The sequence below is a fragment of the Sander lucioperca genome, chromosome 11, assembly GCF_008315115.2.
Source record: "Sander lucioperca isolate FBNREF2018 chromosome 11, SLUC_FBN_1.2, whole genome shotgun sequence".
NCBI lineage: Eukaryota > Metazoa > Chordata > Actinopteri > Perciformes > Percidae > Sander > Sander lucioperca.
In genome coordinates, this window is record NC_050183.1 from 4,680,850 (window position 1) to 4,695,337 (window position 14,488).

The 14,488-nt window shown below is 41.7% G+C and overlaps 1 protein-coding gene across 15 annotated transcripts in view; it reads left to right on the forward strand.

Moving 5' to 3' along the window:
- Nucleotides 1-14,488, forward strand: part of adgrl2a (adhesion G protein-coupled receptor L2a) — a 96,167-nt gene that overhangs the window by 71,014 nt on the left and 10,665 nt on the right. For 6 of the 15 annotated variants that reach the window (XM_036007105.1, XM_036007102.1, XM_036007106.1 and 3 more), the window contains 12 exons: nt 126-422; nt 1,138-1,241; nt 1,822-2,007; nt 2,557-2,595; nt 4,594-4,777; nt 5,520-5,642; nt 6,082-6,287; nt 6,941-7,114; nt 7,838-8,044; nt 8,755-8,975; nt 9,725-9,791; nt 13,711-13,802. In XM_036007105.1, the coding sequence (XP_035862998.1) occupies nt 126-422; nt 1,138-1,241; nt 1,822-2,007; nt 2,557-2,595; nt 4,594-4,777; nt 5,520-5,642; nt 6,082-6,287; nt 6,941-7,114; nt 7,838-8,044; nt 8,755-8,975; nt 9,725-9,791; nt 13,711-13,802 (1,900 nt within the window). Of the gene's footprint in view, nt 1-125; nt 423-1,137; nt 1,242-1,821; nt 2,008-2,556; nt 2,596-4,593; nt 4,778-5,519; nt 5,643-6,081; nt 6,318-6,940; nt 7,115-7,837; nt 8,045-8,754; nt 8,976-9,724; nt 9,792-13,710; nt 13,803-14,488 lie in introns of all 15 variants that reach the window. The other 9 variants (XM_036007092.1, XM_036007101.1, XM_036007095.1 and 6 more) reach the window with 3 other exon arrangements.

Genomic DNA, 14,488 nt, shown 5'->3' on the forward strand with positions numbered 1-14,488 from the left:
GCACTAGTGAGAATCACACTCCATAAATCATGGAGGCGATAATGTTTTCCTCACTGGGCTGCACACCATCACATATCAGTGGCCCACCTAAACATAATGCCTCTGTACCTTCTGTCTCTTCACAGCTCCACCACTGTCAGAAGTCACCACGTACCCTCAGCCTCAGAAAACGACAACCACCACCACAACAACCACAGTGCACTGGGGTTTGGCCAACACTACCACCACAACAGGGCTCAAGGAGGGCAGCAGGGGAACACCCAAGCCGCCTCCTGTGATTCCACAGACTACTTCCCCTCCACCCCTCGAGTCCTTCCCTTTACCCGAGCGCTTCTGCGCGGCCACGGAGAACAGAGACATAACATGGCCTCAGACCCAGAGGGGCATGCTCGTGGAGCGCCCTTGCCCCAAGGGAACACGAGGTAAACAGGACTCCCTCTCACCTCAGGGCCATGTGCTTGCTGTTTTCAATATGACCTAAAGCATTCTAAGAGAACATCACAGAGTTTGTTAGATGTGTCTGATAATCTTGCATACAATTATTATTTTTTTTATCTATAAAGAGCATCAGTTGAAGTAAGTGTTCAGAGAATGGCGTTTTAGCTGTGTCATTCCAGGTTGAAGCGTGATTATAATGGTTGGGTTGCAGAGGATCCGGCTCAGCTGTTTCTCCTGCAGCTTGCATCGAGACGTGCATCCCTCATAGTGTGTGAAATTGTGTTAGCACTCAGAGTTCATCAGACGCAGGGATAATTAGGACAGGGAAAAAATGTTGCCACTTAGTATCAAAAACAGGAGCCAGCTGTTGATAATATTTTCAAAAATAATTTTCAATATTGGCAACTTTATATGTTTGGAGTTTACTGTATTCAACTATTTCAGTTTAATTTGTCGTTTGACAGCATAAAAAAACTGAACATCCTTCATGGCTGATATTTCTGTGTGCACACACAAGCATTACATTCTCTGCCTTCGTATTTGTATGTATTTGCATGTTTGTAAATGTATTGTTTGTGTGCAGTTTCCTTATTGTATCTGTGCCCTTGTCCTTTGTTGCCCTGTAAAGGACTTACTGAGAAAATACATTTGATTTGACTTGATTAAACTTGACTATTCTGTTCTTGTTTTCCCTGTCAGGCACAGCCTCTTATTTATGTGTCCTATCCACTGGGGCCTGGCACCCGAAGGGCCCTGATCTCAGCAACTGTACCTCCCACTGGGTCAACCAAGTAGCCCAAAAGGTTTGTATGAGCTCTGCCTCACTGTTTTCCTTCTAAGTGGAATGTGTTTCTTAAAAACATAGAGGATGTAGACAAAATAATGGAAACGTCCTTGTTACAAAGATGGCTGCAAAGCTGGGTGAAATCAGCTGGAAAACTGCATTTGTCAGCTATAAAAGCGGTCTGGAAATGAGGACTTTGATATGTGTTTTCTAAAGAAAAAAAACAAAAAACTGCAAAGTTGAAGACTGTGTTAAAATTGCGGGTGCATCAGTCAAAATAATTGCAATATGATATGTAAAGGGAAATTATGACGGACAAATCGGCAACAAATAAGGTATAGCATAAAGCACAGACAGAGATAGGACAGGTATTAACTGTGTATATTAGTCAAAGCAAGCATTTGTTACTGTGTGGCACACAGTAAAAAAAAAACTGCCACCATGGCAACTTCTCCCACGTGAAGAAAACCTTTTCATAACTGGCATTTCAAGGACTCATTGAAGTGTGATTAGATGTCAAAAACCGGGCTGTAAAGAAACCCTCCAAGTCTGTCTTCTTGCATTCTTGTGAACATTATTCACTCTCTTTCCCCCTGCAGATCCGCAGCGGTGAAAATGCAGCTAACTTGGCCAACGAGTTAGCCAAGCACACCAAAGGCCCCATCTTTGCAGGGGACGTCAGCTCCTCGGTGCGCCTGATGGAGCAGCTGGTGGACATCCTGGATGCTCAGCTGCAGGAGCTCAGACCCAGCGAGAAGGATTCTGCAGGACGGAGCTTCAACAAGGTAACTACATCCACCAGAAAAAAAAAATCCTCTCTCACCATGTCTCTCTTGTTGCATCACTTCCCACTGACATGATAATAACGACAAATGCAGAAGGGATTACAGTGTTTCCCAAAATAATGCAGGGATATGTACAGTAGTTGTTATTTTTTATCACGCGCAGTCCGCCTTTCCTTCTCTTTGTTTTGAAGTGCAGGAAAGCTGGCATGTACCAGAGATCTGTAGTCATGGCAGTGTTTGTACGTTTATGGTATTGGCCAAAATGTGTCGCTGCCAAGCGTGCTACTTCTATGATGTGTCAGGAGGCTTTGAGGGGAAAATACAGCGTGTCATAAATGTGAGCAGAAGCACTATTACACTTTGACCTCCAGGTAAGCAGGTTAATGGCACGAGATAGGGAATGGATGGATCAGTCTTTCAGTAGTTACTTTGTATATTGCCCACTCAGTCAGGGCCTTGTTTCTACAAAGCCTTTGGTTTAGCTCATGAACTTGTGCCAATTATGTGTCTCTATTTTTTATCTGTTCTTTTTCTTTTCTAATAAAAAAGCTTCAAAAACGAGAAAGGACATGCAGGGCATACATGAAGGTACTGGAGCAATGCCTCTGTCCACTCTGCTTGCTGCCATCCCCTCCTCTATCCCTGTGCTACAACTGTATATGCCCCAGCCCAAGTTCAGCAGCATGTAACCTCTGCACTGTCATGTACTCCCTCCTCCCTGTGCTTTCTGCTTTTTGAGTAATTGCCTTACACACAGACACAATCGTACCCAAAGTGCTTTCTAAAGTCAAAGAGAAGTCATCTCCAATTACCGACGTGGCTTCTTTACAAGGATGTGTCTCTGTGTTTTGTCCCCCCCCCCCCCACTGATAGCGATGGTGTATTTTGTTTTTCATCCTGTTTTCCCTATTGTATGTTTTCTAAGTGTTTACTCAAGATTGCACGTCTGGATGCATAACACCACAACTCAAACAAAAATCGTGCTCTTACATCCCTCTCATTATTCATTTGCTAAAAGGATTTGCTGCTTTGTGACATTTTTTGCTTTTTATACGAGAGCTCCATTCGACATATAAAACCCTACTGAATATTGCATCAAACACAGTTCACTTGTGATTTATTTAAATCTTTTTCAAGGACCATCACCCGACCTTTCACCGCATGTAAAGTAAAAATTGTAGCTCTTGCTTCACAAGGACACAGGTTTTAGGTCATAGAAGTCATTTGTTTCATAAATTAAAAGAGCAAATCTTCAGCTCTATCTGGTTAATAGGGTTAGCCAGGTCAAACCATTTTTTTTCTTTTCTTTGAATGCTATCAGGTTGGGGTCATACATCAAAGTATTTTGGCCACATATATCCCTCAACCATTAGGGAGATCAGTGTCCTCCACCTGCCACCAAAGTCACCCCCCGCAATCTAAATCTCTCCTTCGGGAGGGTATTAAAATGGATCGAGCTAATTAGCCAGTCAACGGCCGTGCGCTCATAAAAAGAAAGGAGGAAAAGGGAGAAAATAAATACATGTATGTAGTTACTCCACCTCTTCAAAAATGCATCATCATTTGTTTTTCTAATGTCACAACATGTAGATGTTGAAGGAAGTGACAGGGTTGGAGAGGTTTTGTCTCGATGTAAATTACATCATTTATTCGACTAATGACAGCATAAGAGGATTTGGTACAGAGCTCGTTGAGTCAGCAGTATCTGAGATCTGCCACACTTGACGTAACATCACTATACCTGCCCCCCCAACCTTTCCACCATGTCGCCAGCATTGATTACCTGATTAGACACATTGATTTGATTATTTCCTAAAGAAAACTCGGCGTCATCTGCATCCCACGCCGATTTTATCTGCTGTCTGTCCTGAGCTGTTCAGGTGGCAGAATGTGTGAAGCTGGAAAAATATATAAGGATACAATTTTATTACACTGTTACACGTATCATAATCATTTAATTCCTTAGTAATACTAAGTGCTTTTTGCAGGGTGACTGTATGACTTATTGTACAGTAAAGTATTTTCACTAGAGGACAAGTTGACTGCAGGTCAAAAGTTAAAGAAAAATAAAGTTTTTACACGCAGAATGCTTTGCAATTAGAGACTTTTAATTGAGGACAGCTTTTGTTACTTTGACTTTAATCAGGCCAACTCCTAATATCCTGCTATTGGACAGATCTGATAGGCTCAATACACTCACCCTGTGTGAAGTGTCTACCCTGATGCAGCGTCCTTGACAAAGAAACTGAATCCGCACAATCTCCAGTGATGCTCCTGTTCCTCTCCCCCTCTGCAGTTTATCAGTCATGATCAATACAATTGCAAAAACAATGTCTTTCTTATTCTGTAAATGTCTGTAATTAATCTATCTTGTCATATATGCAACCAAAATATAAATAGATTATTCCCCCCCCCCATCATTTTAATTTGAATCCTCACAGATGTGATGCTTCAGCGCAGCATTTCATCCATTTCAGTGTCTGCATGTCACTGCTAATGCTTGCAAACGAATCCTTTTTTTTCTGAGTTACTCAAGTACCTTTTGTTTTTGTCTGTGTGTGTGTATCTGTGTCTGCTTCGACACAGGCCATTGTGGACACGGTAGATAACCTTCTGCGACCAGCGGCCTTGAAGTCCTGGCAAGACATGAACAGCACGGAGCAAACACACGCAGCCACCATGTTACTGGATACTTTGGAGGAAGGGGCCTTTGTCCTCGCCGACAACCTCATGGAACCTGCCATTGTCAAAGTTCCCGCAGACAATATAAGTAAGTAAAACAAGAGTTTGTGGTGAGCAAATGACAAGAGTTCGTGATTGATGTGAGCTCAGTTAATTTGATTACTTTCAATTCATTGAGAGAGGAACTCTGTGATAGGAAAACAAGGCCGCCACATAAAAAAGGACTTTGTTTTCATAATAAGCGTTTAAACCTCGGGGGAAAAGAAAAACAACGCATATTAGATTTAACGAGTCGCTTACTGACAAAGTGATGAATATCAGACAATTAAATAGACTGGATTCTCTGATTGCGCACGCTTAGTTTATAAATGTATGCGTCTAGACCTTGTAACTCTATACATTAATGTGAACATTAGCCTGCTGTGGAGTCAGAAAAAGTACATTGTTTATTCACAGCCTCATTCTCTCATTTTCTTCTGCTGTTAGACCATATAAGGAAGGCTTCGCCTTAGTTGTTCTATGTTTCCTCTGCAATGTTGTTTTATTCATATTAGTAAGAGTCTCACAGGGATTAAATTATTCCTTTGTAACTGGTGTTTTTTATTGTGCAGCCCATTCTCACAAAGATGTAGCGTTTGAGTCATTGATATGTGGTTTGGTCTTTGCCAACTGTTTGTGTAGAAATGTCAGGAAGAAAGCTTTGGGATCAATATTGTCCACTGTTTTGTTTGTAGGCCCTTGTGTTTCAGTTAAACAGTCTGTAATGTCCAGTGTATCATTCTCTTGTCCTTTCTCTTTTCACTTTGAACCAATCCTCTGCCTTTCTACAGTCCTGGATGTGTATGTACTCAGCACCGATGGCCAGGTGCAGGATTTTAAATTTCCACAATCCAGCGAAGGCAGTATCTCTATCCAGCTGTCGGCCAACACTGTCAAGCTCAACAGTCGGAATGGTAAGCTCTCTTAAACATAGCAGGAGAAATGAGAGACACTTGTCAAGATCGTTCGGCTTACTTTAAGAGAAATTAAGAGCTTATTCAATGTGCATGTTTGCCTTTGGCTCCCATTTTTGTTTCTGTGAAAAGGTGAAGAGTCTGTACTAGTGTAGGAGCACAACAAATGAGTTAATCTAAAAACTCCAAACCCTGAATAATGAGAGGCTTTTAAAAGCTCTCTGTCTCTATCTCTCACTCATCTTTCACTCGTCCTTGCAGTTCCTTTGTTGAACATTTTAAATGGAATTACATTGGAATGAATTGGAGTGTTTAAATATTTTTAGTCCTCTTTTTGTCACCACAGTTTTTTCTTCTTCATACATTGTCGAAATTGTTCTGGAAGCTTGATTTTATTTCTCTCATCCTCTGATGTCTGTCTACGTCTTTCACTTTACAGGAGTTGCTAAGCTGGTTTTTGTGCTCTACAAAAATCTGGGCCAATTCCTCAGCGCGGAAAACGCCACCATCAAGATGACCAATGAGGCTTACGGCCGCAACGTGTCGGTGGCTGTCAACTCTGACATCATCTCCGCCTCAATCAACAAAGAGTCCAGCCGTGTATTCATTAATGACCCAGTGATTTTTACCCTGAAGCACATTAATGTGAGTCTCCCTGCTGGAGTGAATGGACAGGTAATATTAAAAAACACCAGGAGGGAACGTCCAGAGTAGACAGAGATCTGCGATTTGAATTGTAAATGTCTGGCTAGGTCAGTCGGCAGTTTATTTAAGTCATTGAACATCAAATTAAAGGAGTCTTTAGAACCTAAGTGAATTCTTAATGAAAACTAATTCTTTAATCAACATTGGGATATAAATGATACCCATTTTCTTTTATAGTGGGGGAAATTAACTCCTAGATTAGCCGTACAATCTAGGATGAAATTACTGGAGCACCAATTATCTTTCGTCTTTTAAAGTTGTCACTAGAGTTCCCAGAGGGCCATGCGGGACTCCATTCTTTATCAGAGAAATTGTGCAATTCCAAAGACATGCCGTCAAACAATTATGCTTCTCTGTTATTAAGGCCTCAAATACCCAACTATGCTTCGGTTGATTTGGCAAGCATGTGCCAAATGAGATACAACATATGAATTGCTTCATAAGAGCTGTAAAGTGAAAAATCATCCTCCATAACCGTGCGGAAAAAAATACTTTGTATGAGTAGGGGGTAAATGGCCTTTGTGTTCTACATGTACTTCAATTCCAGGCAGTCAATTATTTGGACACTTAACCATATCTCTTGTTATCTGCAGATGGAGCACTACTTCAACTCCAATTGCTCCTTCTGGAATTACTCTGAGAGGAGTATGATGGGGTACTGGTCCACCCAAGGCTGCAAACTCCTGGACTCCAATAAAACACACACCACCTGCTCCTGCAGCCATCTCACCAACTTTGCCATCCTCATGGCGCACCGTGAAATCCCAGTATGTCACGTCCATTTTCTTTATATCCACCTCTAACTGAGGTTTTCTTTAAACTCACCTGTAGTATTTAAGACTTTTTTCCTATTTCATAAGCAAACCCCAAACCGCCAAACATCCTCGTTTTGTTTAAATAGCAATCTTACAAGATTACAATAATCACAGCGAGGTTCAGAGAGAAGTCACATGTATACTGTTGTTGCAGTGTGTTGCAGTCACTCTACTGCTTTCTTCATTCGTGGCTTAATTTTCTGTAACACACACATTGCATTTTCCACCTCAACAAACTAGAGGCATTTCCTAAAAACTACAAAACCCTCACAAACCCTTCCCTTACAAAAAGGTCCTACAGGAATCCTGCAGACAAGTGTGTACACTTAATTACTACACTACTACACTACATGTCATTTAGCTGACGCTTTTATCCAAAGCGACTTACAATTGCTATATATGTCAGAGGTCGCACACCTCTGGAGCAACTAGGTTAAGTGTCTTGCTCAGGGACACATTGGTTGATGTATCACAGTGGGAATCAAACCTAGATCTCCCACATCAATGGCAATGTGTCATATCCACTGTATATAATGTGTAAATGAAGTTTAGTGCTTTTAATTAGCGATTTTAGACATACAGTGTTTCAAACGTTCCTCACAGAGGAGAAAGAAAAACAGGTTTGCTTCTCTCTTTTCACAAACTAATTCCCTGTTAATCTTTTATTTCTTCCAGATTTCAGATTTGCCTGACCTGATTCTGACCATCATCACTCGAGTTGGGATTGTGGTGTCCCTCGTCTGCCTCGCCATCAGCATCTTCACCTTCTGCTTCTTCCGAGGCCTGCAGAGCGATCGCAACACCATCCACAAGAACTTGTGCATCAATCTCTTCATCGCAGAGTTAATATTCCTAATTGGTATCGATATGACGGAACTCGGGGTAAGCTGGAACGATTGCACCCCATTGATTTGGTTGTGATTCATTCTCTCTCACTTTATCTCCTTTCAACTCCAAAACAAAAGACCCTTTCAGAGTAAAATGGATGACACGTTAAGCATTGTTTGTTTCTAACCTTCTCTGCTTGTCCCTGACATGACATGAGTGGGATGGCACCATTAATATAGATTACTAAGGGGCCATGTCTTCTGCTTGACAGGTCTTTTTTTCTCTTTCGCTTAAAGCCACGGTTGCCATGGCAGCCTGCGTCCACAACATCTATATCTTTTTTTTTCACCTACATTTTCTCTAGAACCACAAATCGTTTTTCTGCGTACAGCTGAACTGTATGATTAGATCTACTAACTCTAACCTTACAATACAAATGGTATTTAAATCTCTGCCGTGCTGATAGAAAGCTAAGCCTGCTCATAGTCAGAGCCCATGTGGTGGATGAATATTCATTACTTTTTTCATCAATTTCCCTGAATGGGTGAGGCAGCAGCGGTGTCTTTTCAGTGGGTATATAATATACAATTTTCAAAAAAGAAAGTGCTATGGAGATTCCTCTGGTCATGTTTAAATTATTTTTGTACTAGAAGTTAATCTAAAAAATCTGCCCATTTATGGAAACTGTGATTGCATTGTTTATTCTTATTTTTTCCTGAATACTTATTCATTGATTGTCTAAATCGCTTATTGTTGTCACTCAGATTGGATGTGCCATCATTGCGGGGATCCTCCACTTCTTCTTCCTGGCTTCCTTCTCCTGGATGTGTCTCGAGGGGGTCCAGCTGTACCTCATGCTCGTGGAGGTCTTTGAGAGCGAATACTCACGTAAAAAGTACTACTACGTGTCAGGTTACCTCTTCCCAGCCATCGTGGTCGGTGTCTCCGCAGCTATCGACTACGGGAGCTACGGGAAAGGGAAAGCGTAAGTGCAGCTTTCTGAACAAATCCTTGGAAATGCAGAGCGGACACGCTAGATGCTACACTGTGTGGGCTTACCTGCTGTGACTGTATGTGGCAGCTTTTGAAAATAAATCTACTCATCATTTCTGCCGGGCTGTGCATCCCTGGAGACTACACCAAAACATTTGAGCTTCTTTTGCCAGGGATGGGCAGCTGTTCAATTTTTTATGTCATTTGAAAGTGGCTGACAGACTCAACACTGTGGTTTCAGGGGGGCCGCAGCTACATTAATGCTTTTCTGCTTAAAGACCCTCCTGTGACCTCTTGTTTGTAAATGCTTTCTTAAAGAGAAGAGCACTGTGCCAAAAAAGCCTTTTACGTAGATTAATGGCCACATCTCAGCTAAGAACAAGCTATCAAGAGGGGCTACTTGGGGTCTTCCCTCTGTTTTGTACAACTGTTTTAATGTTCAACCTGTGAAAGGAGCATTTGAAAGCGCTCCAAGTTCAATATTGATAAGAAATTACATACTCAATCTCAACTGGTAAATGTGTTTGTTTTCATTATATTTGCCTTTTTAACTGTATTTTTGCTTGTTTTAACTGTAAGGTGTCCTTGAGTGCTATGAAAGGTGCCCATAAATAAAATGTATTATGATTATTATTCAATGTCATCAGCCCATGTAACCAAAAATGAAGACATTAAGGAAAGTTGATATTGTTTTTGTAGTGTGTGCTGCCCCAAGCTGAAGTGTGTGTTTATTTGTCATAGGTGCTGGCTAAGTGTGGACAATCATTTCATATGGAGTTTTATAGGACCCGTCACCTTTATCATCATGGTAAGCTGTTTTATATTTCTTTGAATACTGCAACTGACAGAGTAAGGAAGGCACTGAGAGGGTGAGATGAAAGAGATGAAGGAGAGAGATAAAGGAGCAGGATTTTTGCTCCTCTGTCTCGTTGGCGATGACAGGTTAATTTTGCGCCAAAGACAGATTTCGAGGCATCCGACAATTCTCTCTGCCTCATACCACCTGACAAAGATCAGGATTTGTTAGTGTACTTTAACCTCACGTTCACACAATTCCCATGAAGTCTCACATTACAGGCATCACCTAATGGCCTTCCAGTTACACTTTTTATGATAAAGGAACAAAAAAAAAGATTAAAACTGGCCTCAAGGTGTGCATACTGTCAGATGGCACTATTTTTACAGCTCCATTTTTCCTCCTCTGCATCAGCCTCCTTGTGTGTTTGTCTGCCTTCAGTAAATAGCAGATAGTGTTGGGGAGAAGAAGAAAAGCAAAGGCACCTCTCTGTTTGGTCAAGGACCGTCAGGGGTGAAGGACATATAGCATCATAATGACATATGTCCCATTGAGCCATGCAATTATTTACTGGTCATGACATTATTATCTCCCGCACCATCAGAGAGGCTCAGAAGAATGAGACCTTAGGGAGTCTCCCCTCCCTGCACAAAAAAAAAGAAATGGCAGGTGGTATTCCTAAGATATATCCTCTCAGGTACCGCACCATGTATTGCTTTGCCCTCATGCACACCAAGGGATGTGGGAGCTCTGCAAACTTGTTTTGCTTCTGTGCAGGAGGACGGGTGGTATTTGTTCAGCGTGTTCCTTATCCAGCATAATGGTTGGTACTGTATCTACAGATGCAGTGACCTCTGTTGAACATCAAACTGACACTGAAAATATACTGGAGAGAGGGGGCATCCATGTCAAATTCCAGCAAGTCTCTGCACACCACTGACAGTAGCTTGCAAAGTAAAGATATAGTACAGCTCTGTGTCTGTGTGGTAACAGAATAGATAAAAGACCAATCTGCTCACTGGACTGCACTTCACAGTTTTCTCAAAAAGAGACATTACCACTCAATGTAGCATTTTAAAATGGAGAAAGAAGAAGCGCACAGAGTTCTGTGTTGGATTGAAATGTCTTTGAGCTAATGGTAAAATGCCTTTCTTTTTTGTTTCCATTGATTTATTTTTGCTCTCAGCACCCGCTTTGAATGTGTGAGCTTATAATTGAGGGAAAGCAAACATTGTATTTAAACAAACATACATTTCTCCCTGTCTCAGCAAATGCTCTGTCAGCCACACAGGAATATGTTTCCTTCCCCTAAATTGGGCCCTCATTGTTTTCCAATCGTGTGTAGCTTCCATAATGATTTGCATGAAAAATGCATCTGCAGTGGAAATGATGATCAGGATCCCGGTGGTGATGACCGGAGAGATAGAATCATGACCCTGTGAGGAGCTAATGTATTGTAGCAGAGCTAATGTGTGACAGGAATGAGGTTTTTGCAGCACTGGCTCAGGCATCGCACACTGCTTCTCTGATTTTGTGCAACAATTGACTCAAAAAGACAAAGTACTGTGGAAAGGGGCATCTCAGGGGAGCATGCAGGAGCAAGGTTTGTCTACACCATCCGTGACCCTGGTTTCTCTACAAATTGGCTTTGTCCTTGTCAATGAGGGAGAGGGAGAGGAGGAGAAAAGGCACACGAGCAAGAGAAAAGGAGAGAAAACAGTGCTGCTTTGGCTCATGTCTGGATCCCCACCCGCCACCCAAGTCATGTTCGTGCCAAATAACATTGGTTTTGACCTTGGGTGGTCATGCTTTTTTTCTCATCCTTTTTTTGTTTGCTGTCGCTTTCTTCTTGCTTTTCCTGTTTTTATTTTTGCTCCTGGCTGAAACAGGCCCTAACTACTGACTGAAAACAAAAGCTGGTGGAAGGCATTTAGATCCTAGTTCTTTGGCAGAGGTTGCCCTGTCTCTGGGCACAGGGGGTATTAGCTCCATGAAAGGGGAACATGGAAGTAAAGAGTGGTGGGGGGAGCCATTAGTATGCTTGAGATAACTTCAACACAAGGCCTCTTGGATCATGACACGTCGGGAGCAGTTCTTATCATCTGGACAGCTCCATCTGCACCTTTAATATTTTATCCCCAGCAGTTCATTTAGAGTTCAGTGTGTACACACACAGTCCACTTCAGTTAAAAAAAAAAAAAAAAGGAAAAAGCTTTTTCCTCAGTCCCAGTGTGGCGAGGTGCTTCTGCATGGCTTGCAGTGATGATTCAGAGACAGTGAAGGATAGAAGCAAGGCAGCCATGCTTTAGCAAGGAGGATCCCCCAGGAGAGGCTGCAAAAGCATGTCGGTGGGGGTGGGAACATGTGCCGTGCTGCTAGGTTACTTTAAAGTACTGCGTCCCTCGCCTCTGTCTCATTGGATCCATGTCACCACTCCAGGCTGTGTGAAAGGGTTTTTCAAAAGTTCTGTCCCTCGTCCCCTCCCCCACTGTCTGACTCATGCAGTCGGCTGATAGAAATAATAGCTGATAGCTGCGAAACAAAACATAGTTTCAGTGCCGTCTGTGATATAAAAGAAGGTTCACGATTCAGGATTTTTTTTTTTTCTCTCATTCATCCCTCTCCTTTTACTGCCTGGGTTATTGTGAGCGGCTCTGTGAGTTGATTGCATGTGGAGGTGAGATGTATTGATCACAGGCCCTCTTTTGATAGCAGCGTGCACCAGAACACAGACAATTTGTGTTCCAGAGTGAATGGCCATGGTCTGAGTCCAGCTCACGAAGGTCATTTATTTATTTCATGCCCTCATACTGGCATGGCATCTGCATTTTTTTATCTATATCTCTAAATATTACAAGATAACAGGCTCACCTGGAGAAAAAAAGCTTTGGTTACTGCAACATTTGTATGTTGTTTTTGTGTTACTCGCATGCCCCTGATGGCATAGCTGCTGTGTTTTGGTGTGTTTCTGATCCTTTGATATGCACTATTGGAGATACACATTTAAATTTCTGTTTCTTAGATATTTCTTGACATTATTTATACATGCCTGGCTTGCAGTACAAACACAGTCTGGTTCCTCTGCTTCGAGTGCTTGTTCCTGCTGTGTCAGAGACTAGTTTGCCCAAGAATAAATGTTTTTGAAGTAAATTATTTGGAGTGGCTCCTTGCTGGCCCATCCAGCCTTTGTGTCTCTAAATCACAGTATTGATTTTTAAGATACCATATAAATGCGTTCAGAAACACAGCACATAGCATCCTTGTCTCAACCTGATATGTGCCACTGGCTCCCTTAAGATTTAATACATTAAAACAAGCAAGGAAATGCCATCTCCTTCTCCTCTCCTCCGCTTTTTCTCTCTCTCTCTCTCTCTCTCTCTCTCTCTCTCTCTCTCTCCCTCTCTCTCTCTCTCTCTCTCTCTCTCTCTCTCTCTCTCTCTCTCTCTCTCTCTCTTTCTCTCTTTTCATCTGTCCACACGCAAGAATCGAACAAATATACCATGTTCCCTCAAGCCTTTTGTAGCTGGTTACACCTTATAATATTTCACTATGTGCATAAATTGATATGCAGTTGTTTTGTACAACAAAAGGGTCTCTTATTTCTCCTGCTACTTTTCATTCCCTTCTGACTTTGCCAGACTTCTGCTGTGTGGCTGTTTCTTTTTTTTTTTTTTTTTTTTTTCACTGTGATGGATTTTAATGCGTTTCCATGCTCTTATTGATATAGAATGACACTAAATTTGGCGCCAGTCGGCCCGTCTGAGCCCGGCTGGAACGATAGATGTTTATTGGATTAGTCTGTAGACATGCAGAGATTTGAAGGCTCTCCTCTTTTAATACTTATAGACAAATTAACAGTTTTTTTTTCTCTGTCTGCTATATCTTGCATCATACATCTTCATGTATTAACACTGCCATTATGTTTTGACAGCTCAATCTCATCTTCCTGGTCATCACAATGTACAAAATGGTGAAGCACACTACCACCCTGAAACCAGACTCTAGCCGATTGGAGAATATAAAGTAAGTAAAGGGTCGTATGCTGAACTCCCACATTCTGCTGCTTATCAGCAATTTAACACTGGTGCTATGCTACCTTCAGGGAAACTAAGGCTCTTTTACTCTTAAGGTAATGCTATTGTTTTTGTATTTAATAATGTTTCATGGGAAAATGCATCACCTCCACCACATCCAAGCCTAATTTCAGAACTGGACTAGCAAGGAACATAATACATTTATTTTTTTAATTTTTTAAGTCTGAAATTATCCAGATTATATGTAACTTTTATCAGAGGGATTCATTATTTTGACTATGTAATGTAAATGTTACACAGTTCAATGAGACTTTTTGGTATGATTTAGCTGTCATGACAACTACACAGACTTTGTGAGTCGTCTTTTCGTCCTTTGTTGTTTCGCTCCAAGCCACTAGCCACAGAATCGCACTGGCATAACACACACACAAACACACCCACACACACATGCACACACATCACTCTACGGTTGCAGCCTAACTGCCGTTAGCTCTGCAAGGGTGGGGTACAGTGGAACAGCTACCATGTGTGTGTTTGCCGCTGGAACATGTCAAACTTTTTTTTTATAAATCCCAGAATCTAATCCCATGAAAGAAAGAAAACCCCTTCCCTACAAAACCACACCACCATCTCCTTCAAGTTAAAGCTTTCTGAGTCGCTTCAACATTTATGACG